Here is a 26,321-nt window from a genome sequence, read left to right on the forward strand (position 1 = left end):
AACTGAATGAGGTAACAGAAAACGACATGGGGTGTTCTGAAGAGGAGTATGCTGGGCAGGGAACAGCAGGTGCCGAGATCCTGGAGGGAAGGTATGCTTGAGGCTCAGGAGCAGCAAGACCTATAGTAGGAGGGGCAGGCTCAGGCCAGATCATGCAGAAGCTTGTAGGCTATTCTAAGCTGCTGGTATTTTATTCTAAGGATAATGAATGGGATCTTTGATAGAGGGGAGTTACCAGATTTAATTTAACACATCCAGTCTAAGCTATCTTCTTTCTTCTTTTCTTCTTCTCTCCTCCCCTTCTCCCTCCTCCTCCATCTTTCCTCCTCCTCCTCCTTTTTTTCTTCTTCCTTTTTTTATGGAGATGGGGTCTCACTTTGTTGCCCAGACTAGAGTACAGTGTTGCCATCACAGTTCACAGCAGCCTCAAATTCCTGGGCTCAAGTGATCCTCCTGCCTCAGTTTCCCAAGGAGTTGGGATCACAGGCATGCACAACCACACCTAGCTAATTTTTAACTTTTTCCCCAGAGATGGAATTTTGCTGTGTTGTCCAGTCTGGTCTTGAACTCCTGGCTTCAACATCCTCTCATTTCAGCCTCCCAAAGTGCTAAGATTACAGGCCTGAGCCACCTAAGCCCCTAAGTCCCAATTTCTAAGCTCTCTCTTTTGGGAGGGCAGATCAGATGAAATAAAACTTACATGTCAGAGTTTGACTGAATTTAATGATAATATGACTTACTTTAAGAAGTAGCAGCATTAGATTGTGTCCACTAGTTTTTGTTTTCCTAACAATATGGTGTCTGGCACAAAATAAGAAATAGAAAAATGGTGAGTGAGAAGGGTGAAGAGTTATCTCATATACGAGATGGCATCAGCTCTTCTCTGAAAACAGAATAACATACAAGGACTTAGCCTAATTCAAAGTTAATACACACAGTATTAATCATCTACAGATAGTAAAACATAGTCATGCTATTTCTTTTCACCTCCATAGGTAGCAGATATGCTTAAAACAACTGGAGCTACTAAGTGATTTCAAAAGTAGAGAGTTTTTGTTATTACTAGAACAAGGCAACTATTTTATTAACTTGGTTCTTTAAAACTTTCTTTCTAGTGTCCAGGAGGAGCATTTACACCCAATATGCGAACCACCAAGGAGTTCCCAGATGATGTTGTCACTTTTATTCGGAACCATCCTCTCATGTACAATTCCATCTACCCAATCCACAAAAGGCCTTTGATTGTTCGTATTGGCACTGACTATAAGTATACAAAGATAGCTGTGGATCGAGTGAATGCTGCTGATGGGAGATACCACGTCCTGTTTCTCGGAACAGGTAAATATTTGAGCCCAACATGTGCTTTAATATGTAGTAAAAGTATGTATTAAATATAGGTAGTAGGTAAGGGCCATGATACTGAAACTAGAAAAACTCCAATAATTACTTCTGTCTAGCCCTTAGTGAGATATTTAATCTCTTTTTGCCTCAGTTTCCACGTCTGTAAAATGAAGCTAATAAATAAACTATAGAGTTCTTGTGAGGAATATATATATATATATATATAATATATAATACATATAATATATGTAGGTAGGGCCATATGATTTTCTTGGCAATTTGTCATTACAAGATATTTGTATGATTTCTCTGCTGCACTTTCCACCTGAACTGGAAATGAACCAGCCTTGTGAAAAACTTCTACTTGTCCCGATGGGAAAAAAAAAAAAAAAAAAGCAATGATTAAGTACTAGAATTGCATCCACACATAACCGAAGCTGGTTTATCCCTTATTTAATAAGCCATGTAGTTAAGTGTTCCTTTCAACAGAAACAGACTCTGTGACTTCTTAATCAGTACCTGAAGCCATTTTCTAAGGATAATGATAATGACAGATAGCATGTTCAATACAACATTTGAAAGTGAATGTGACTCAAATATAGACAGGTTTTTTGAAAATATTGATGGCAGTCTTAACACATCTACAAATTCCATCAATTTACTTTGATAGAAGTTGAATGAAAATGTGCTTGTTTATAGACCCACACGATAAGGAATAACTAGCATTGTATGTTACAGAGCAGTGGTTCTCAAAGTGTGGTCCCTGGACCAGCAATATCAGTGTCACTGAGAACTTGTTGGAAATACAAATTCTGAGGTGCTTCCTCCAAAATTCTAGGGATGAAACCCACTCATCTGTGCTTTCCCAAGCCCTCTAAGTAATTCTGATGCACACAAAAGTTAGGAACCACTCCTCACGTCTTTCACACCCTGGCTGTTGGTCAGGCAGTAATTTAAAATCTATTTCAAACATCCCTAACTACCTTACAGGAACTGATGAAATCTCTTCACTTACAATAACACTCCTTACAATAACATCTTATTGTAATCTTAGAACTACTTTATGAAATTAGGTAGTTTATTAGGAAATAGACCACACGTCTGTAAAAGTCATTATAAAATATGGTAGTGGTGGAATATGTGTTCTGGATGAAGGGATAAATTGCACTCATACTTCGATCAGTTTAAGATGTGGATACTTTTTCTTGGCTAAATAAAATTTCCAAAGTGTGCTAAGATAAGGATTTTATTTTATCCTTTTTTATTCTTAAAAATCCCATATCTGAATGTTTCATTTTCATGTAATTTCAGCTTTACTGGACTGAGACTGAGAATCTTCTAAAATGTACTACTACATTGGTTATCCTTTTTGGCATCCTAGGTTGGCATCCTTTCCCACAGTTGGACATATCTGAGTTTTCACTAGTCCTCTCTTTGCTTGCCTGACAGCTGAGGAATAATCCTTCCTTCCCAGAATAACTGTTCCTCACTCTCTCTCAATTTGTATCTCATCCTACCATCTCCAGGATTTTTGTTATCAATTATATTCTTACTTGATTCTTCCATTTCATCCTCCACTGAATCCTCAACTTAGAAGCCTTGCCAGGTTATGAAACTAGATATCTGTCTTCACCCACTGCCACCTCTGCTGTTTTGCAGATTTTGCCAAGGTCTTGCATGGTCTCATGATAAGAAAAATACAGGCTTTTAACCACTGAAATACCTCTGTCTCCTATTTGCATCAGTTGGCGTTGGAGAATCTCACTTTACCTATTGCTCCACTCATGTGTCAGAGGATTCTCCTCTCTTCCTAGTGGTTCCGTCTTAGCTGGCTTCCTCCTGCCCATGAATGTGGGTATTCCTTGAGGTTCTGTCTGTGGTCCCCCCCAATTTTTTTTTTTTTTTTTTTTTTTTTTGAGATGAAGTCTTGCTCTGTCGCCCAGGCTGGAGTGCAGTGGCGCGATCTCTGCTCACTGCAACCTCTGCGTCCCAGGATCAAGATATTATCCTGCCTCAGCCTCCCAAGTTGCTGGGATTACAAGTGCGTGCCACCATGCCCAGCTAATTTTTGTATTTTTAGTAGAGACGGGGTTTCACCATGTTGGCCAGGATGGTCTTGACCTCTTGACCTCGTGATCCGCCCACCTTAGCCTCCCAAAGTGCTGGGATTACAGGCATGAACCACCGCACCTGGCCTTATAGTCCCCTTTTTTAAGATACTCCATGCCCATCTCATTCATTCACTTGGCTTCAATTATCCATTCTGTGCAAACAAATCCCAAATGTATATCGTTATTCCTTACCATTTCCTATGCTCAGTGTTTTCATGTACAGTTGACTGTTAGATAACACACATTGTATAACCCATTAACATTTCAAACATCATGCTTCAAACTCAATTTATCCTGTTTGAAAATTCTCCACCCAGCAGTTAATCCAATCTCCCATATTTGTATTCATTACTGAACATTTCTCTCAAAGTTCTATCTCTCTTTGCTATATAATTTCTTTTCTAGGCACGTCACAGTACCTGATAAGCTCAATAAATATTTGTCAAGATAAATTGAAAATCATAACTATGTCCATTGTTACTCATGTAATATGAATTCATAAATGTGACTGTAAAAGCTAATCTTCATTCGCATATAAGCTTTGTTCTCTACAGATACAGCCTTCATGTCAGTGACTACAAAGATTTGCTTTTAGCCTTAGCTCAATCATTCAATGTAGAGTTCGTGTTAGAAAAACAGTTTTCTTTTTCCTGAGGCTGTGTGGTAATTTGGAATATTACCTCTCCATAATGTCTCATATTACCCAGAAAAGATGACTGGCTTTTTTTCTTGTGAGGCCTGCCTTAAAGGTGGACTTAGATGCCACAACTAAGTTGTTGTTGTTGTTTTTTCATGAAAATCTACATGAAATAATTATATTTTCTACATAAAAGATGTAGATTTCATGGGTGGAATTTTAAGCCATTATGAACTGTTCAGCAGTGTTTATTCATAGAAGACAGTAAGAAGCATACTTTTGCACAAATTCTTTGGCTTTTCTTACCACATAAGCTTCTGGCACCATTTCATAGAATTTTTATTTTGGTATTTAAACACTTGTGTCATTTTCAAAAACAATATTTAGGCATATGTTTTTAATTGTAGTGGAAGCTGCACTGATGATTGCTTACAAAGCCACAGGAGTCTCTTGAGGATCCCATCCTAATAGGAAAGTGTGTGCTGTGGCAATGCCCCAGCATCTTACTGAAGACATGGTAGCGCCCTTAGCCACTGGACTTTACTGTCATTACAGGCTGCATTATAATTTTTAAACAATGATTTCAATTTATCTGAGTCTCTAACAACCAGTATATTGGTATAAAATATTTACTGCAGTCGGGTGCAGTGGCTCACGCCTGTAATCCCAGCACTTTGGGAGGCCGAGGCTGGCGGATCACCTGAGGTCGGGAGTTTGAGAGCAGCCTGACCAACGTGGAGAAACCCCGCCTCTACTAAAAATACAAAATTAGCCAGGTGTGGTGGCGCATGCCTGGAATCCCAGCTACTAGGGAGGCTGAGGCTGGAGAATCGCTTGAACCTGAGAGGTGGAGGTTGTGGTGAGCGAAGATCGTGCCATTGCACTCCAGCCTCGGCAACAAGAGCAAAACTCCATCTAAAAAAAAAACAACAACAACAAAAAAAAAACTACTGCTCAAGTAGTTCTTGGTTTGCTGGTGAAATTTCTCCCAAAGAGAGTTCTCTCTTCTTGTTTGTAACTAAAAGAGACAAAATAGCGTTTTTGGGGGAGAATCACAGGTCATTGTCCCAGGATTTCCCAGCATTATATATCTAACTGTCTTGGGAAGGATATAACATTTCTAGGGTGTTTCCAGGTCCCCTAGTGTCAGACAACCCTTCAGCTGTTATAAACGAATAATGATGCTCCAGTTATTGGCACAGTGAAGCAAGTTTCTCTTTTGTCTTTTTTTCTGTATCATCAAGGAAAATTCAGGGGAATTCAATGAAGACATTATTTGTCAAAGAAGATGCCATAGGGGAAACTTATGTGACAGTTCATTGGAATGCAAATAGGATTCCATGTAATGATATTCACTTTGAATATTATGAATGATTTTGTAGCTTACAGAATCTCCATGGTAGATGTGTGAGCTCTGTGCCTGGTAACTGTTACAGTTAGCCCGGTACCATTATCATGTACAACTCTGACTGAATTTGAGATACTGACCTTCTACTTCATCAAACTGCATCGGATTATTTTTTGTGTTGCCAGATATCAAGCAAAATTAATTAATTAATTAATTTAGAAAGAAAAGAAAAAATGGAGGGAGGAAGGGAAAGAGGAAGGAAGGAAGGAAGGAAAAGTGAGCTTTGTCCTCTGACCTTTTATTTCTTACGGTTTTCATTATTGCTATCTAGTCTATGGGTTGGCAAACTGTTAATATAACCTGTGGCCCAAATCTAGCCCACTGTATGTTCTGTATGGTACATACACTAATAATGTTGTTTTGCATTTTTAAGTGGTTGAAAAAATAAAAAGCAGAATATCTCATGAGCAGTGAAGATTGTATGATTTTTAGATTTCAATGTCCACAGAGAAAGTTTTATTAAAATATAGGCATACCCATTCATTTACATTTCATCTGTGGCTGCTTTTGTACTACAGCAGCAGAGCTGATTAGTTGCTACAGAGACCCTGTAGCCAGCCAAGCCGGAAATATATATATATATATATATATTGGCCTTTTATAGAAAAAGTTTGCTTGTTACTGTTTTGGTTGATCATTGTAAATTTTTTAAAAATTAATACTTCTTCAAGAAGCTATTTTCTAATATGTAGATACAATAAAGTAATTCATAATGTTACCCAAAATTAATGTTTCTTCTTTTATCCTGGGTAAAGAAAAAAGGCTGCTACTTTGTTAAAATTTAAACTGGAAACTATATTTATTTATTTTCCCACCCATTCCTGATACTACTGTCTATAAAAAAAAAAAATCACAGGTTGAAAACATGTATTTTAAAATCAGCACTTCCTTTTATTCTGTAGTATTAGGGCTATAGGTGTTTTTATGTTCTTTACCTCTCTCTCTCTCTCTCTCTTTTTTTTTTTTTAATCTTGAGGAAGGGCTATAAAACAGCAGGCAAGGGTTCTCATAGGATTAACATTTCTATTTTAACTTTGCCACCTACTGCTTGCATCCAGGCCGTTTGTTCAAAGCAGACTGTGTTACACAGTCAAGAGATTTTTGCTGGTTTTCCTTTTGCTTCTGGAGTTATGAAAATATTTAAGTGTCTGGGTCAGGTTCAGAGACATTCTGTAAAATTTATATTTTTAGCACTATACATGAATCAGAATGACGTGTGGTTTTTGATGAAAGAGTGAGAGTATTCTTATGAATGGGTGTTAGAGGTTTAGGATAATTTAATGCTATTATGATTTTTTAATGTAGGGTCAATACATGTGGTGTTCTGCTAACATTCTTACATAGTGTATACTGTCTCATGCTTCTTATTAGCTTCCGTTTAACTGGAGGAGTACTAAGTTGGAATATTAGTTCCAGGAAGTCCTCTGAAAGTGTGGAGTTTTGAAGTGTGTGTCACATATTTGAATAAAGCTTTAAAATGCTTGCCTTGTAGCATTAGAGGATAACTGCCTTCATAGTAACTAACCAGTTCTGGCAGTTGCATCTCTTGGAATGGCACACTTAATGAACTGCAGAGCCAGGAATTTTGATTTTTAAAGAACTCCTTAAAATACCCCATGTAAAATTTGATAGCTGGAGCAGTGCATGTGAGTTCAGAAGCGATGACTGTCAGCTGGAAGTTGTGCGTGAATGTCACTCTGAGGATGATGTCTAGATGTCTCTTTTGCTTTGGCGTAAGGAAAAATCCCTTTGTAAGTTACTGATTTTTAATAACATTGTGGGTCACTGCTTTCCAAAGCAGAACGTGGAAACCTCTGAGAGTTTACCATAGATTCTACAGGGATTTTCACAGCAGGAAATACTAATGGAGCAGAGTAGAACGATGGCTGAATTGATGGGAGATAGGTGATAAGTCACGGTGTCATGACTACTTGATCATGTGGAAGAGTAGCAAAGAGGGGTATGTGAAGAGAGAGGGGAAGAAAGGAACATAGCCCTGAGTGAATGCTAATCTAGAGGCAAATGTTGTCATTTACATTTTACTTTAAAAAGAGAACTTATTAGAAATAAAAATAGGGCTCATTGCTGAAAAAATTCGTTTCAAAAAGCAGAATTATTTTTCTTTAAGCTCCTCTTCGGACACCTGTTATTTTAAGGACAGTTTAAAATCTCATATAATGATTGTATAAAGAATATATACATATAATGTGTTATATATATGTTATTATATATAATAATTGGTTCTAGTCTGCTCAAATTACCCATTTATTTAGTATTCTGACTTAGGCAAATATATATTTACAGATTCCTAAAATATTTTATTACTATTATAATGATGCTAATTAAATTTATTTGCAGTGCTTATCTTTTTCCAGGAATGCTAAATAAATTATCTCATCCAACCCTTATAAATATCATATGAAGAATTATAAGAATGTAGGTGCCATGGAGGGCAGGGATATGGGTTTCATTGATTGATTGATGTATCCTTAGTACCTAGACTAGTGCCTCACTCACAGTAGCCACTCAATAGATATTATTTGAATGAATGAGTTGCATTTATTATTTGTCATTGTTTTCGGGAAGAATCACAGATAAGTTAAGATCAAAAAGATAGTAGTTAATATGTAATACAACCAAAATATAAACCCATGCCATCTGATTTCATATATTGAACATTTATTCTCTTCACATTTTTACCTCATTTACCATAACTACTTTACATTTTTTCCTTAAATGAAGTTCATTTCATTTATATTTTTTCATTTTACTATGAATTAAATGTTTCATCCACATATATCATGATGATATCCCTGATGTGTTGACATGCAACATTAGCATTGACATTGCTTTGTTTGAATGATACCACTCATTTTAACCCATCCATATGTTGTTGCCAAGTCTTACATGTGAACAAGATTCATCTTGCAAGATGACAGAGAAGACTTGGATGAACTGCACCTTGGAACAGACTGAATTTTTGTGTGAATTAACCTATGTGCTCGAATTTAACCTATGAATTTGATATGTTTATGTCAATTACATTATGGCTAGGAAGAAAGGAGATAAAACTTTGGGGCAAGAGGGGAAGATGTGAAAAGGGAGTAGAACTTTACCTTCATTTTTGATGTATCACTAAATTTTTGCCCATTTACAATTTGTGTTAAAATGGGACTCATATCTATATTCAAAATGTCTTACACGCTCACCAAAACACCCATCAAACTCTTTGGCATGTTTTTGTTTCCTTAATTAAAATGGATTCTGCATATATTTGGAGAGTTTAGAATATCATGCAAGGACCTAGTGGCTCTCAGCAGGAGGACAGAGGGCAGTGACTCGCTCTGCACCGCTGGCTCATTTACTACTGAATCCCTGATGTTTCTCTAGATGACTTGAAAACAATTACAGTCACACCTCATCCCTGGGTGTTGCCCCTATTTAACCCTCTAGTGATATGAATGTAAGAAAAATGTTCTAGCCTGAAGACATTAAATGATGCAGTCTATTGTCTGTGTGTCAGGAATAAATGGCCACACTAAGTTTTTGTTCTTGATGTGCTGCCAAGTTTCCCTGAGGCAGACTTGGCAGGCTTTGTCCCGAGGAGAAGAATTCACAGCCTGCTGCTCAGTCAGGCCAGGCCTTCCCTATGTGAGTATCCATAGGAAGGCTATAGCTGCCAGTTGTGGTGGTTTTTGCAGAAAGCTGATTTTAAATTTTTTTATTTAACTTGGAAAAGTTCAAATTCTAGAAAATAGAAGGAAATGTTTCATTTTAGAATGTGAAATGTAGTATAAGTTGGAATGAAAAGATCTGAAAACAGAGTTTCTGAGGAAGTCTGTGGTATTTAAGAGTCGTATGTGTTACAATGAGTTGCATTCTTATTCTTCTCTTCCACTAATGGGGCGGGCAGAATAATGCCTCTGTCCCAAAAGATCTCTATGTCCTAATCTCTGGAACTGGGGACATGTTATCTTACTTGTGAAAAGGAACTTGCAGATATGTTTAATGTTACAGACTTTGAGATGGGGAGATTTTCCTGAATTGCTTGGGTGTGCCTATTCTAATCACATGAGTCCTTAAAAAGCAGAGCTTACCTGGCCATTGTTAGAGATGTCATAGTGGAAGAAGTGTCAGAGAAACGTGACTTAGCTGGCTTTTGAGATGGAGGAATGAGACCATATGCCAAGGAATGCAGGTGGTCTCTAGAAGCTGGAAAAAGCAAGGAAGTATATTCATTGTCCCTAAAGCATCCAGAAAGGAACCCTCTCAAAATCTTTTGTTAGTGCAGTGAGACCTGTGATGGCGTTCTAGTTTACAGAACTCTAAGATAATAAATTTGTGTTGTTTTTGAGACAGGGTCTCACTCTGCGGCCCAGGCCGGAGTGCAGTTATGTGATCTCAGCTCACTGCAATCTCCGTACCCCGGGCTCAGGTGATCCTCCCAACTCAGCCTCCCGAGTATCTGGTACTATAGGCACACACCACCGCACCTGGCTAATTTTTCTCTTATTAGTAGAGATGGAGTTTCTCCACGTTGCCCAGGCTGATCTTGAATTCCTGGGCTCCCAAAGCCATTTGCCTGCCTCGGCCTCCCAAAGTGCTGGGATTACAGGCATGAGCCACTGCACCCGGCCTTCAACGTGTGTTTTTAAGACACTAAATTGGTAGTAATTTGCTCTTGACAGCAATAGAAGCTTAAGACAACTAACTTTTGAGTTATAACTTAATCTATGCTTCTTTTAATAATTTTTAAAATAAAGATTAATCAATTCTGATGTTTTAAAACTCTGGAAATGTCCTTAATAATTTATGCAAAAAGATAACATGTTATGTTCTTGAGCTTTTCTCTACCAGTATAGAATAACATAGTAATATATCACAAAGATGTCATTTATTCAGTCATTAGAATTTATTGAGATTATTGCATTCCAGGACTTAGAAAAATGGCAACATCATTTTCCTTTAAGAATCTCTTGACTCAGTGGAGGAGACAATTTAATCCAATTCAATAAATATTTATTTTGCATGGGAGTATTTGAGATAGTGTTCTACTGCCTGATACGTATTTGAGATAGTGTTCTATTGCTGTATAACAAATTACCACAAAATTTGTGGCTTAAGGTACATACATTTATTATCTTACAGCTCCCAAGGATGATTGCTTAGCTAGCCTCTCTGATCACGGTCTCACAACAAAATTTAGCCAGGCCACAATTGTTTTTTAAAGTTCAAGGTCCTCTTCCAAACTCACCTGGTTTTTGGCAAAATTCACTTCCTTACTTTTGCAGAAGTAAGGTCCTTAGCTCCTTGAGGCCACCCACAGGTTTTTGCACATAGATCTCCTCATTGGCTTTTTAAAATGTGGTTGTTTGCTTCTTCAAGGGTAGTAGAGTCTCTCACTTCAGTCTGCTGAGATGGGGTCTCATATAATCATAATCTTGATATTGACATACCATCACTTTTATATTTTTCTGTTGCTTAAAAGCAAGTCACATGTTCCACCTGCACTCAAGAGGAGGAGTTATACAGGAGCATGACTCATTGAGGGTCACCTTAGAGTGTGTCAGCCGTGACCCATACACGTTTTTAGGTAGATCATTTTTACAGTGTTGTAGAGGATACATTAAAGACAGATGAAAGAAAATAAGACTCTTTATAGGTTATAGGTAAGAAATGATGAGAGCCTAAATTAAGACAGGCGTTAGAAATGACATTATCTGGTCTAAAAAGTATTTGGGAGAAAGAAAGGACCTGATGATAAAAAATTGATTTGTGACTTGATTCATAGATTTATGACTTGGCAAATGGTAGAAAGAAATACCATTGACTGATCAAGGTAAGAGAGAATCAGCAATCAGATTTGGAGAGTGATGAACTCATTTTTGTTAATAAATGGCACACTTACCTCCTTCTTTGACCTACTGTGCATAAGAGTCTAAATTGATCACTTCAATTACATTATTTCATTAAAACCCCACAGCAACCCAATAAAAATCATTATCCCCATTTTACAGTTGTGTAAATTGAGGCTTTGAGACATTAAATGCTTGCTTAGGATGGCAAAGCTAGTAGGAACAGTAATTAAATTCAAGCTCTGCTCTGTCTCACAACAAGTTGAAGATTTGGTGGACTAATTCAGACAGATGAGTCAAAGAGGGTGTTATAGAGAGCACTGTGCTAGAGCTGGAGATCTGGGAGTCATTAGCAATGTGGGTGTTAGCTGAATCCATGAAAATGCTTGAAGTCAGTCTAGGAGACTATGCAGATAAGGATTTAACTCTTGGAGCTCATTTAAGGGGTGGGAAAATAAAGAATATTTACCAAGAAAATGGAGAGTGATCATACAAGTAACAGGAGAATAAAAGAATGTGATATTGTGGTGGTCTTAAGAACAAACACTGAAAGGAAGGAAGATGCAGTGGTCAAGATCATCAGACATGGCACAGTTATAGCTGAGTGCCCTGGTAGTAGGTTGTTTTCCTCATCCTATCTTCTTACACACTAGTAACATTTGCCAGGAGAATAACCATTTCAGATGGAAAGACCTGAGACATGAACAGAAAGAAGTAGGAAGAGGTTAACAATGCAAGTAAATGGGTTGTTTGATGACCACATTCTGAGAGGAAAGATGTTTTCCTTACCCAGGCACCTAGAACTGTAGATAGATATTCAAGGCCAGTTTATGTATGTGGTTTAAACTTTGAAAACTAACACAGAAGAACCTATCTTATGATAAAAAATGGTGCAAGAAAACAGGTTGAGTGACTATACAATTCATGAATCCCGGATGAGTAATTCTCCCTAAACAATAAAGGATTAAATAGAGAAGGTTAGCCCTGAATTTACATCTTTGGAAATGTAGTTGTTGCATCTTTTGTGTAGGATCAGTAAAAACTTACATAATAAGACTTCTTTATTGAAGATGTGTCAGTTTATCTGAAATTAAAATAGAAACAATTCTTAATGTAATGCAACAGGAATACTAAAACGTGATATATAATTTTTAGTAATTTACAAAGTCCTACAACATTAATTTCAGTGATTCCTGAGGCCCTATGTGAATATTCTTTAGCTATATCACAGGAAATAATAGTAGTAATTCCTTTTTTGGTGGATTATCACTTGAGCCAATACTGTATTATGGTGTTTTTTTTAACCCTCACAGAGAAAATTTGCTTCTAGAACCAGAATATACAAACTTACTAAACACTTTTTGACACATTAGATATAGCAGATATTTTTGTGAGGACAGACACCTTAGTTGAATAAATAAAGTATTAGGTCAAATCTTAAAAGGGAACATTTTATTGTTTTCTGCTTTTTTGGTATTTTTCAATTAAAACATAACTTAGTCATTCGTTACATACTTTCTAGTTTAGTAAAACCACTGGCCTTAAGATTTCTCTTTCAACTTCGTCCCAGAAGTCTATTTTTCAATTAACCTGCCTAAAGGTTTAACTCTGAAACTTTCTACAACCATGATGGATGCAAGCATGTGTGTGCACCTATAAAAATCTAGATCAACATATGGGAACATCAAGAGATTTCTAATTTTGGTTGTGACTTCTCCAAAACCTTGTATAAAACCAAATACAAGGCTGGATGCAGTGGCTTATGCCTGTACTCCCAGCACTTTGGGAGGCCGAGGCGGGTGGATCACCTGAGGTCAGGAGTTTGAGACCAGCCTGGCCAACATGGCAAAACCCGTCTCTACTAAAAATACAAAAATTAGCTGGGTGTGGTGGCATGCACCTGTAATCCCAGCTACTCAAGAGGCTTACGCAGGAGAATCTCTTGAATCCGAGAAGCAGAGGTTGCAGTGAGCCGAGACTGCCACTGCATTCCAGCCTGGGTGACAGAGCCAGACTCTGTCTCAAAAAACAAACAAACAAAAAACACCCCCAGAAAATAATTTATTAGAATGTTTTTTAATGTCATTCCTGGATGAAAAATTAGGGAATATAGTTTGGCATTCAAGTTTAAATCCTGCCCTCTATCACTTATCAGTTGTATTACTTCGAGGAAATTATATAACATCTCTAAGCCCAGTTTCCTTATAGGAGAACTTTAAAGTAGGCTTTATAGGTTTACTTTAAAGACCAAATGAGATAAAATATGTATAAGCCTGAGTGTACAACCTAGCAATTAGTAAGCATTCAGTAGAGACATACACACACTTACCTATATAATATCTATTATTGAAATCAATCACACATATCTATGATGTATGTCATATATATTAGTATATATGCATTTAATACGTATTTTGAATGTTTGTCACATGTCCGATACTGTTCTATTCACTAGACATAAGCAGTGAACAAAACAAAAAAATGCATCTCCTTTGACAGAGCTCGGATACTTGTAAGCAATACAAATGGTAATGAACAATATGCATGCAATTATTTTCCAGTATCAACTACATTTGAGTACCCACTATATCAGGAAAAGCTGAAAGCAAAAAGTATATATATTTTTAAAACTTCAGTGACATCATAGATGAATCCGTTGGTAGTACGTTGGTGGCATTTCTTTCATTTGGAATTTGTAGATAAAAGTAAAAACCACTGGTGTATAGCAAAAGAACATAAATAATTTATGTAACAGGTGAAGAGACAAATAGGAAAGGCAGTTTCAGACTATGGGGAGTAAAATTAGTTACAATCTGTAGAATTTACAAGAAAGGTTCACATAGACTCTTTGATCTTGAACAGCCTTGTCAGGTATGTAGGGCAAATACTGTATTCACATTTTATAAAGAAACAAAGGATTACAGTTGGCAGGTTTTACTCTATACTGTTTGCAAGTGCAAAACGAAAATGAATAAAATGGAAATAGAGGACATTTGTTGCAGATTCAGGAGAAGGAGGTGTATTTTCTTTTTCTTTGTAATTTACTTGGCAGTGTTGTCGGGGCTGCCATTAACTGGTGTGTTAATGAGAAATCATTATCTACTCCTGAGGGCCATTGATAACTGCAAAAAGAGAACCTTCATAGAGCACGGTCTTGTACATACATGGTGTTCAGCGTGTGAGAGAACAGTACAAATTAGTTGTATTCCTTCTAACATAACTGTTGGGCAGACATAGTGGTATCCTGATTTAGTAAAGTCGTCTTTGTAGATCTGCTTTTGAGGATGTACACTCATCATCTTAGTAAAAACAGGAACATACATTTCAGTCTATAGCTTCACTTAACTATGTCTCTTACATTGTTATTGCCAAAGTTACATATGCTCATTGTAAAAAGGATCTAGAAAATATTTTTTTTTAAAAGAAAAGCAATTACAGTTTATATTACCTTATTTGAAACCAAGTGTGCCTCAGAATTCAGAAGTAGTTGAATAGGAAAAGGTAATGTATTCATATATATGAGGTAACATGACTTGCAGAACCCGGGACCACACCCTGTAATAATGCACAGTACTGTTTCTGCAGCGAAACAGAAACCTTCAAACCCTGTGTAAAAAAAACAACCGCCATAAATAGCCTGAAGTCAGTGCAGGTCAGGTTTTATGACCAAATTAGTTCAAGTAAGGACAGATTTTGCCACCAAAGAAATTTAAGAAAAAAGAAAACAAACTTGTGAATTTTACAATTGTAGATAAAAGATAATGGGCCTGCATTAAAAATAGAATATAATTCCCTACTTAATACAGGGATTAGACTAAAAATACTGATTTTTTAATACTCTGTAAGATATCACATACAGGTCTGTTTGACTTTTTAATTTATTTTTTAGAGTAGATAGTTTTATTTTTCTGTCACTAAGATTTTCGGAAATGGGTCAGCTTTGTTCTTATTTCAGCTTTTACCATGTTCTCAAATATCTGTAGCAGTTCCAAAATTTCTACCTGCACACCAGTTAGCACTAACAAAAAGAGAATCATACCAGATTCTCATTCCTTTTGGAGTTTCCATTTTGTACCAATTCCCTTCATGCTAAAAGGCATCCTTTAGAAATTTCTCCAAATGCAGGAGATTTCTCCAAATGCAGGAGGTCTGCAGGCAACAAACTTTCCATGCTTTTACTGATTGTTTTCACTTTTTAAAAAAGAGTATTTTTGTGGATATAGAATTATGTGTTCACTTAGTCTTTTCTTTCAGCATTAAAAAAAAAAAAAAAAAAAAGTCATTCCATTATCTTCTTGGCCTCCCTTGTTTCTCATAAAAACTTACCAATAATTATGTTCCTTGTTCTCATGACAATGTATTTTTTCTCTTGTTCCTTTCAAGGATTTTTCTCTATGGTTTGTTTTCAGCAGTTTACATAAAATATGCCAGGGTTTGACTCCTTTAACATTTCTTCAGCTTGGTTATTAATGAATCCTTACATCTGTAATGTAATGTTTTTCATCAAATTTGGGAAGTGTATGGCCATTATTTTTTCAAGTATTTTTCTTCTCCAATCTCTCTATTCTTTTTGTGAAACTCTAGTCACATATATGTTGGACCATTTGATAATACATAGACCAAGAGGGTCTGTTCACCTCCTTCAGTCTTTTTTCCCTCTGTTCTTCCAATTGCATAAATTCTATAATCTGCCTTCAAGTTAATTGTTTTCTCTTTCAACTCTTAATAGTTTAATCTGCTGTTAAACCCATGGAGTTAATATTTTATTTCTGTTATTATACTTTTAGTTCTAAAATTTCCATCTTGTTGGGTGGATAGTATTTATTTCTTTTCTGAATTTTCCTGTTAATTTGTTGAAACCATGCCTTCCTTTAGTTTTTGAATATATTTGTTTTATTATTTGAACATATTTATACTAATTACAGTAACTGCTTTAAAGCTGTTATTTGCTAAGCCCAGCATCTGGTTTATCTCAACTTTGTTCTTCTTGACTCTTAGTCCTGTTTTCTCTCTTTTTGATATATAATGAATTATGTTGTTGAATCCTGGAAATCATGGATAATGCCCTGGGCTTGAGTTCTGTTTTCTTCCTCTGATGGTGTTCATTCTTATTATAGCAAGCACTTTATTATTAGCTGATCGCTTTGCGCTTGTTTGGACTTGTACTACTCTTTGTTCGAATGCATATGCTTAAAGCATGTCACTCCAATTTTACAGGACTCAAACTCCAAAATCTCTCCCTTCCACATCTTATCAGATTAGGTTACAGGTTTTGTTAGGGCAGGCCTAAATTAGGTCTTACTCTAGAATGTGACACTTTAAAAACCTCAGCCTTTCTTGTGTCAGCTGGATGTCACGGTTTTTAACAAGGTGTTAATGAGATCTGACTGAAGCAAGAACAACTTCATCCAGCTTTGCTCTTCCAGAATTGCCAAACCTGTAATTTATCTGAACAGTTTTCTCAAGTAGCACCTGCAATCTGGTAAGCCTCCGGTGCTCTCATCCTGCATATGTAGCCCAGGACTCAAGCACAGACTCACAGAGTGTTTCCACATGGATTTCTGAAACCCGCTTTCTGGACGCCTCCCTCTCTCTGACACTCTGGACCACAGAATTGATTTCTTTCTGCTGCCCCACATTTTCATATCTGCCTCCTCATCTTAGTGGGACCACCATGTTCTGCTTGAACACAAGCTCTCTGAACCTCTGTTGGGATTGTTCCCAGACAGAAAGTGGGGGATGATCATGAAGATTAGCTTGTGAGTATCCTTTCTTCTAGTCTTGCACTGCCTGTTAGCTGTTACCTAAAAAGAATGGCCTCATACATTTTGTCCAGTTTTTTTATTTCCTTACCGCAGGAAAGTACTCTAGTATCAGTTACCCCATCATGGTTAATGGCCATATTGCCCTGCAGAAAGATTTTCCTGATTACATTTCTACCAAAAGCATTTGAAAATGTCTATTTCCTTATTTTTATGCCAACTCTAGGCTTTATCATTCATTTTACTGAAGATCATTATTTTTACAATTTCTTAAATTATATATGTACTCTAATTTTCAAACCATGTGAAAATTATTTGTTAAAATTCTGCCTGAAGACTTCCCCCAAATATTTTAATATATTGCAAATAGGTCAATAATTTAATATAGTTGTAGAAAATATGTTATTTTAGCTAAAAATAGAAAAAAAGTAACATATTTATATTTTAAAAACTAATTTGGTAGCTTTCTCTTTGATTAAATACAGACAACTACCAAGAAATGAAATAGGTTTAAAAAATGATACTGTTTGTCTCTCATGATTCTTTAATGTTTGAGCAAACACATGCTTCTTCTCTAAAGCTTATTTAATATGCAGCACCTCCAGAAATTATGTCTGTGGTGTGATGTGGGAACCAGCATCTGTATTTTTAGTAAACTCCGAAGGTGACTTTGAGTGAGGTAATCTGAAAGCCAGACTAAGGTGCTAAGGAGCCAAGTGAAATTAATGGTATCAGCAAATAAACTTGAAAGTCACTGAGTACACTATTTTCCTCGTAATGCAACAAAGAATGTTAACTTTTCTGAAAGGCTCTGCAGGGGAAAAAAAAAATTAACCTAGTTTAATCCAGTCCTTCCAAATTTATATGACCCTATAAAATCTTTAGCATCAACACACTTGGGAAGATGATTAGATGGCTTTTGTTGAGACAGCCTTTCTTAGGGCCTCCCCTCAAATACAGACACTTGAGATGCCCGACTGGGGCTCTAATGCCCCCAGGGCTGAGGCTGAAGGTGTCAACGTTACAGCTTTCCAATGACCAATTCAAAGCTCACCATGTGAGAAACCCTGCTAAACGTGAGAAATTGTGCTAAATAACTCAGTTTAGAAATACTTTATATTTTTTTGTAACAAGGCATACACATGCATAGAATGCTACATTTTAAAAGTAGATTCAGTGAACTAACAAAGATTTTATAACTCATGATTCAGTTTTATTCTGAAATGTTAAAACTCACTATTAAAAGATTGTAGCAGCAGTTTGATTACCTAACAGGAAAATAAATGTATTAGGAATGGGTATTTTAATGTAAAATAAGGCAGCCAATTATCAATACATAATTATAGAAATTAATAATTGACATGTCTAGTCATACCTCCCTCATCTCTATTAAGCATTCATTTGCCAAGCAAAGATTTTGCAGTTCTTTTTTGGGCTTTCAAAGTATGTTTCTTTATTTTAATAAGCAAGTTGTCTCAGAAAATTATTAAAAGGGAAGAGATGCCTTTTAGTAAATGTAGTGATTTTATCTTTTATAATACTACTATAAATTAATACTAGAACTAATTATTTTGCGGTAATTTACACCTAATATCATGTACGGGGCTGCCTAGACTGACACCTAGGAGCACGAAGAGCACAGGAACTTGTGTGACTGTGGGTGACACACCCATTAGGCTGGCCCTGACTGGAATACGTTTATAGGTTAGCAACCAGGAGGAAGGGACTGGCCAGATCTCATTAAGGAGGCAGTAGTTGCCCCAAATCCCTAGGCAACCAGAACCACAGGGGAAAGCAGACAGTTTGGCACATCAGTTTCCAGGGAAACTCCCTAAGGACTGTTTACATAAGACTCAGGAGATAGATATACAAATGACTATTCCAATGACCTGCTTGGTAATGAGCTGTGTTTGATCACTTGCCTGCCACAGCCAACACTTACTGTACTTATAAATGCAAGCTGATCTCTTGGCCAGAGACAGTGGAAAGGTTTAAGGATAACTGCTGTGCTCCTTATATTAGAAAAAAAAATTAGATAGTATAAAATAAGGTAGGAAGGAAGCCTGTCTAGGAAATTTTCTTTGATGATTTAATAAAACAAAAGAAAATGAAAATATCTCATATGGATTGATGAGTCTGCTGTGTTATCTTTGTGCATAGAGTTGCATTATGTAAATCACTTTGCAGATTTGTCTTGCTTATTCACACAATGCTTTAATGTATTTAGAGTATCTCTTAAATTATCTATACTTCACAGATGAGAAAATTGAGATCCACTCAAAGAAAGTGACTACAATCGTGTCAAAAGTGTACTCAATGATGGAGCTAAAGCTAAAACATAACTTCCACTTACTGAGAATGTTATTGATGTGCCAGACACCATGCTAAGCAATTTCCATGTCTTATTTGTTTAATTTTTATTAGTCAGAACTCTTTCAACTGAAAGTGACCACACACCTTACTCAGACTACTTACAAAATACCGTTTTCTTCATTTAACTGAGAAACCCAGAACACAGCCTCAGACATAGCTGAATTTGTGCTAATATCATGTTGTCAGGAACTTATTTCACCGCCTTTCAGTTTTATTTTCCTGTGCATTGCTTGTTCTTAAACGAAGTCTCTGCATGTGGTAGCAAGAATGGCTCCAGCACCTCCAGATTTACAAGCTTTAATGCTCCTGATTTCAGAAAGAAGAAGAGTCTCACTTCACTCATTCCCGGGAAGGGCAGGGCCCTCACTTGTTTCTAGCCTGTTCCTATGTGAGTCACAGGGGCAAGGGTATGCTCTTGTTGGCCAGGCCTACATCATGTGGGCCTCCCTGGAGCTGGGAGAGAGGTAAGCCATTCCTTAAGCAGGTAGACTCGAAATGAGGTAGTTGGTGTTTCCGAAAGATGTGTCAGGGTGTTAGTGCCAAAAGAAGGGAAGTGATTCTGGCTAGGCTTTAGCCTTAGCTTAATGGATTTTTAGATAGCCATTATGAAAAGCATGGTTATTATTTACGTTTTATACAATAGCAAAGTGAGGTTTAAAGAAAAAAGAAGTGACAGCTTCACTGTAACTGTATCACAGGCATGGTGCTTTCCCCAAGGATGTAAAAATAACCCAATTCTACAGAACACTAAAAAGGATTTATAGTTGTGAATACATTCAGAGAATACCATTCTCACCACCCCCAGAAGGAAGACATTTGATAAGTATATTATTATCTTCAAACGAAAGGGCATGGAGATGGCTTTTTGTGGACATAAGTAATTGGGAGTTTTACGGCCATTCTGGAATGCCTATCTCTCAATGACGAACATTTTAATGGGAACACACTTACTTCTCAGAAAACCATAAATTCTAGATTCTAAACTCTTGAGTCCTATGCCTGTGTGTTTGCATGCATACTGCTCAACTCACTGAACTCACTCAATACTTTCTTGTTGAATCAGTGAGTGAAAATGGATAGAAGACAACTTAAGACTACTTACTTAATTATTAGTAAACGATACAGCCCACGGATACCTCAGAAGTAGTCCTCATATAGGGAACCCATTACTGTCAAAACCAAAAATAACAAAGGAAAAGAGAAATGACTAAAAGTAGTATTGTAACTTTTACTGCAAATGGATAAAAAACAGGGTTTGCATTATCTTTTTTTTGGGGGGGGGAAGGGGGGACAGACTCTTGCTCTATCCCCCAGGCTGGTGTGCAGTGACACTATCTCAGCCTACTGCAACCTCCGCCTCCCAGGTTTAAGCGATTCTCATGCCTCAGCCTCCTCAGCAGCTGGATTTACAGGTGCCTGCCACCACACCTGGCTAATTTTTTGTATTTTTAGTAGAGACAGGGTTTCGCCATGTTGGGCGGGCTGGTCTCTAACTCCTGACTTCAGGTGATGCGCCCACCTTGGCCTCCCAAAGTGCTGGGATTGCAGGCATGAGCCACTGTGCTCGGCCTGCATTATCTTCTTATTAGCTCATCTTTATAGCCCTTCTTTGTGTAATATTTTAAAGGTGGTGTGCATAAAGTACGTTTGTTGTGGGCCCTGTCAGAAGAAAATGGGGATTTCTGTAAAATTTTGCTGTCATAGTAAGTGAAAACATTAGGGGAATATGGAGTCAGTTGTATCATTTGAAGTACTTATTTCTTTTCAGAGCTGATAGTTTTATCTATTGGAACCTTTCTAATCAAAACCTGTTTTTACATGGTTTTATTTGGAGCTGTGTTATACACAGCCTCTACTCCGTCTCTTTTCATAGGGCAACTATAGTTAACAGAAATTTATTGTATATTTTAAAATAACTAAAAGATTGGAATTGGAATGTTCCTAACACAAAGAAATGATAAATGCTTAAGATAATGAGTACCTTAGTTACCCTGATTTGATCATTAAACATTGTATATATATATATATGAAAATATCACATGTACCTCATAAATATGTACAACTATTATATATCCATAATGATTAAAGATAAAAAAATTTAAAGAGTTGCAAACAAAGAAGAAAGAATGTGGATTTTGCTGTCACATAGAATGGTAGTGATTCTTACAAACTGCAGCAGGGAACTGTAAAACTGATATGATTTGTTAACAAAAAAAAAGAACATGCTTTTTATGATAACATGCCCGTATAACAAAGATTTTACATCTGTATCCTCCTGAGTTTTCTTTCATCCTTCATGGCCTACAGATTAATTCAACAAATATTCAACAGGAACATATATGCATACACATGTGTGTGGTCGTTTACACACGCACACACACTCACATGCACACACAAATCTTGCCCTAGCTATCACAGTTTCCTGGCTTTCAGATCGTTTTTTGGTATGTTGTATTTACCTAGAAGTTTCCACTGCTAATTCCAATAGGTTGTTAGTAGAAATTAAGGAACACCTCCAGCCACATGCATCCCTTTTCAATTGTGACATGTCTCTGCACAGCATCCCCAAATGTTTTTTCACTTCTAATTTTTCCTTGTATTATTTATTTTTCAAGAAAATCATCTAAGTTGTTATTGGGGTAATTCTAAGGAAGCAGCTACAAAACAGATATTTCAGAGCTTTTTGATTAAAACTAAAGCCTGCAAATCTTTTGGATTATTATTATTTTCCCTTTTTTTGAGTATGGTTTAAGAAGTGAATTTTAAATTACAGAGTGCTTTGCAACTTCTAAGATTATGTGCTTATACTTTGTATCCTTACAGATTTCAGGCATTATCCTGGCAAACTCTGTCTTGCTCTTTTGTATAAACACTGTTTTTAATTTAGTGGATTTTTATTTTTTAGTTTGCAGTGTTTTAAAGTTGAGTTTATTCTTTATTAAGAATTACTTTGACTCCATTGGATTCATAAAACACAAACTATAAACATGAGATAAAATCTTTGATGTCAGAGTAACTCGTGCCTGTGGAATAGAAGCCAACTTGAGATACGAGATTTGAAATTTATCGTATTACTCACTAAATGATTTCTGGTTGTAAATCCCTGTACAATTCAGTTCAAGTTAATTCTTCTTAGAACATTTTCAACATAATTTAAAAATGTGCATTATGTTGATTATAATACATATTTACAAATTAAAAATTTATAGTTATAATTTAAAAGAGCAATATCTTGATATTTATGATCCAACTCACTAATTAATAGAAACATTTTAAGTAAATACATTTTTACTTTGCCAGATTACTCACAAATTTGCTTTAACCCCCACATTGTTAAATCTAAACTAGTGTCTTTTCAACCTAAAATGTATGTGATTGGTTGAGTGGCATGATTATATGCATAATGTTTATGTGACTTGTGAAACCATTTTAATTACAAATATTGACATAAATGTTATTTCTTATATTCTTATATTTATTTGGACATCTCAGTTTTTGGCTATCTGTAATTGGGAAATACGAGTACGTTTCTTATTTGATTTAACTTATTTGGATCCTCTAATTTCAGTATTTCCTCTACATTTTGAGAATATCCAAAGAAACATATTGCCAGCTTGTTACTGGCGGCATATTTGTATGAGTCTGCAGCAACCTAAGTTCTTGCTTCCTCAGAAGAAAGAACTTGACCAAGGGGCCTAAGACAGAGTGAAAGACCAAAGCAAGTTCTAGAACAGGAGTTAAAAGTTTATTGAAAAGCTTTAGAGCAGGAATTAAAGGAAGGAAAATACAATTGTGTGACTTGAGAAATCAAGTTTGCAGTTTTGGCCTTTGACTTAGGGTGTTACAGGTTCACATACTTCTGGGGTCTTGGGTCCCTTCTCCCTTGATTCCTGCCTTGGGGTAGGCTGTCCGCAGGCATGGTGGCCTGCCAGCACGTGGGAGGGGAGCATGCACAGTGTGTTTACTGGAGTTGTGCCCGTGCTCACTTGAGGCGTTCTTCCCTTCACAGTCTAGCATTCCTAAAAGAAGGTCAGAGACCAGTAAAACTGCCCCGTTTTTGCCTGTTAATGCACATGCTTGAGCTCACTCACCCAGCTCCTGAGATCTTATTGGGAAGCTGCCGATCACCAGTTTCAGGTGTTTCCATCTACTGGGAGACTGTGTTTCCCTGGCACTGTTAACGGTGGAGGGTGTCCAGGTTCTTGGCATCTTGAGCAAAGAGTTGGACAAAACACACAAAGCAAGGAAGGAATGAAGGGTTTTATTGAAAAGGAAAGTACATTCCACAGTGTGGGAGTGGGCCTGAGCACAGGAGCTCAAAGGCCCCGTTACAGAATTTTTTGGAGTTTAAATACCCTCTATTTGGGGTATGACCTGTGTAAAGGAAGGGGATGAGGTAAAGTTACAGTCATTTACCCGGTGTATGCCCTGTGGAGAGGATATTTCCTGTCATAGCTGAAGTGTGAATTGGCTTGACACTCCCTGCCTCCAGACCCTATTTTCCTGCCTCAGCACCAGCTGCAACCAGTTATTATTTTAGAGAGACATGACATGTGATAACTGCCTGACCGTCACCCGTTGGTTGCCTGACATTACTGGTTGGGGGTGGGGACTCTCTCCTCACCTATTCATGTCTGACTATCTACCTACTGTAACAAACTGACAAAGTTGTGTAAATAGTAGAACTTTTCTGTGAATAGGAATCCACACCTGAAATAAAATCAGTTATGTTTCTTTTTTGAAGATGATTTTGAATGGTGAGGGAAACATTTTACCATGTCTAAAGTTCATCATAGTTACAGACCAAATGTGAATTTTCCAATCCTAGTGACTTATACAGTTATTATAAAAATTCATTTGTAGTCATCTTTCTTTGAATAATGAAATCATTGTTTTAATGTTAACAAAATGAGATTGTCACTTTAGAATGTTGGTGTGGAGGAGAAAGTAATATTAATGATCAAACTTAAACTTGTGTATTGGCTGGTTACATTGGCTCACCACGCCTGTAATCCCAGGACTTTGGGAGGCCAGGGTGGGTAGATCATGAGATCAGGAGATCGAGACCATCCTAACTAATATGGTGAAACCCTGTCTCTACTAAAAATACAAAAACTTAGCCAGGCATGGTGGTGGGCGCCCGTAATCCCAGATACTCGGGAGGCTGGAGCAGGAGAATCGCTTGAACCCGGGAGGCGGAGGTTGCAGTGAGCCGAGATTGCACCACTGCACTCCAGCCTGGGCAACAGAGCAAGACTCTGTCTCAAAAAAACAAAACAAAACAAAAAAACTTATGTATTGTATTACAAGAATACACATTCGGTTCCGAACTTTTGACTTAACATTTGGAGATTCTTTCCTTCTCTCATAGTTGTAGCTATACCCAATATGTGCAAAATATAAGATATTCTTGGTTCCCTTGGCCGGGCGCGGTGGCTCACGCCTGTAATCCCTGCACTTTGGGAGGCCGAGGCGGGCGGATCACGAGGTCAGTAGATCGAGACCATCCTGGCTAACACGGTGAAACCCCGTCTCTACTAAAATACAAAAAAAAATTAGCCGGGCTTGGTGGCGGGCGCCTGTAGTCCCAGCTACTCCGGAGGCTGAGGCGGGAGAATGGCGCGAACCCGGGAGGCGGAGCTTGCAGTGAGCCGAGATGGTGCCACTGCACTCCAGCCTGGGCGACAGAGTGAAGACTCCACCTCAAAAAAAAAAAAAAAAAAAAAAAAAGATATTCTTGGTTCCCCTTGAATTGTATGTGTTTCAATTTTTATGAGATTTGGAATACATTCAGCACATGTCAATGGCTTAATACATACAATGTTTTTTGATTACTAAATACTTATATAAATAATATTCTAAGTCAGTAGTCCTGTGTCTAAATAGCTTTCTTTTAAAAAGTATTGTAACATCTCATTGCTTTTTTTTTTTAAATTTAGATCGGGGTACTGTGCAAAAAGTGGTTGTTCTTCCTACTAACAACTCTGTCAGTGGCGAGCTCATTCTGGAGGAGCTGGAAGTCTTTAAGGTTTGCACATCTCTTCTATTAATCTCAGAACATGCATGATGAGTGAATTCTTTAATCTTACAGCCAGTTGGGAGGAAACTATATTTGATAAAAGATCAAATAAATGAATGTTATGAATTTTTGAGGGTAGGAAAACACCAGATAAAATAAGAAATACAGAACAAATATTTTTGCAAAGTGTTTTCCTACATTTCAAGTTATCTTAACATAAAAGGATTCTTTCTGTTTTTAAGCTATCATCACAACTTGAAGAATTGTGGTCATCATTATTTTTAAAAAATGAGTTCTAGTTGTCAAGGTCTGGAAGATTTTGCCATGAAAGGGCTTTTATCATTTGCTTCACAAGCCACTGAAACCCAAATACTTGCACATTATTGATTGTTAGATAAGCTTTCTCATATTTTTTTAGCCAGTAATTTCATGAAAAACGACTTTGTTTTCTCTTGTTTTATTGCCTTTAACTCAAATGTCACTTCAGTTAAATAAAACAAATGTTGTCTCTTTACCACTCAGAACTTCATGTTCTATCAGAACTTGAGATTTCATTGTATTATTCTCCTTGTCCTTGAATTTGGGATAAAAAAGAAAAAAGAAAAAGGACAGAAAAAAAAAACGTACCCAAGGGAAGTTCAGTACTGTAAGATCTCACCTGGTCAGGGCAGAGTGCCTGTTCTTTATCTGTGAGCCAGGAGAGTGGATTTGTGGTGTCCTGCCGTGCCCTTCTCTGCTCACAGTATCAGTCACTGTAGTTCACATGGTGCTTTTTATCTGCATTTGGAAAGATGGGTAAAGCGCAGCGGAGGAGC

The 26,321-nt window shown here is 37.0% G+C and overlaps 1 protein-coding gene across 1 annotated transcript in view; it reads left to right on the forward strand.

Moving 5' to 3' along the window:
• The window catches only part of SEMA3C (semaphorin 3C), a 178,071-nt gene that overhangs the window by 131,629 nt on the left and 20,121 nt on the right, over nt 1-26,321 (forward strand). The window contains 2 exon segments of the mRNA NM_001260533.1: nt 1,116-1,338; nt 25,427-25,515. Of these exon segments, the coding sequence (NP_001247462.1) occupies nt 1,116-1,338; nt 25,427-25,515 (312 nt within the window).

This window comes from Macaca mulatta, chromosome 3 (assembly GCF_049350105.2).
Source record: "Macaca mulatta isolate MMU2019108-1 chromosome 3, T2T-MMU8v2.0, whole genome shotgun sequence".
Lineage (NCBI taxonomy): Eukaryota > Metazoa > Chordata > Mammalia > Primates > Cercopithecidae > Macaca > Macaca mulatta.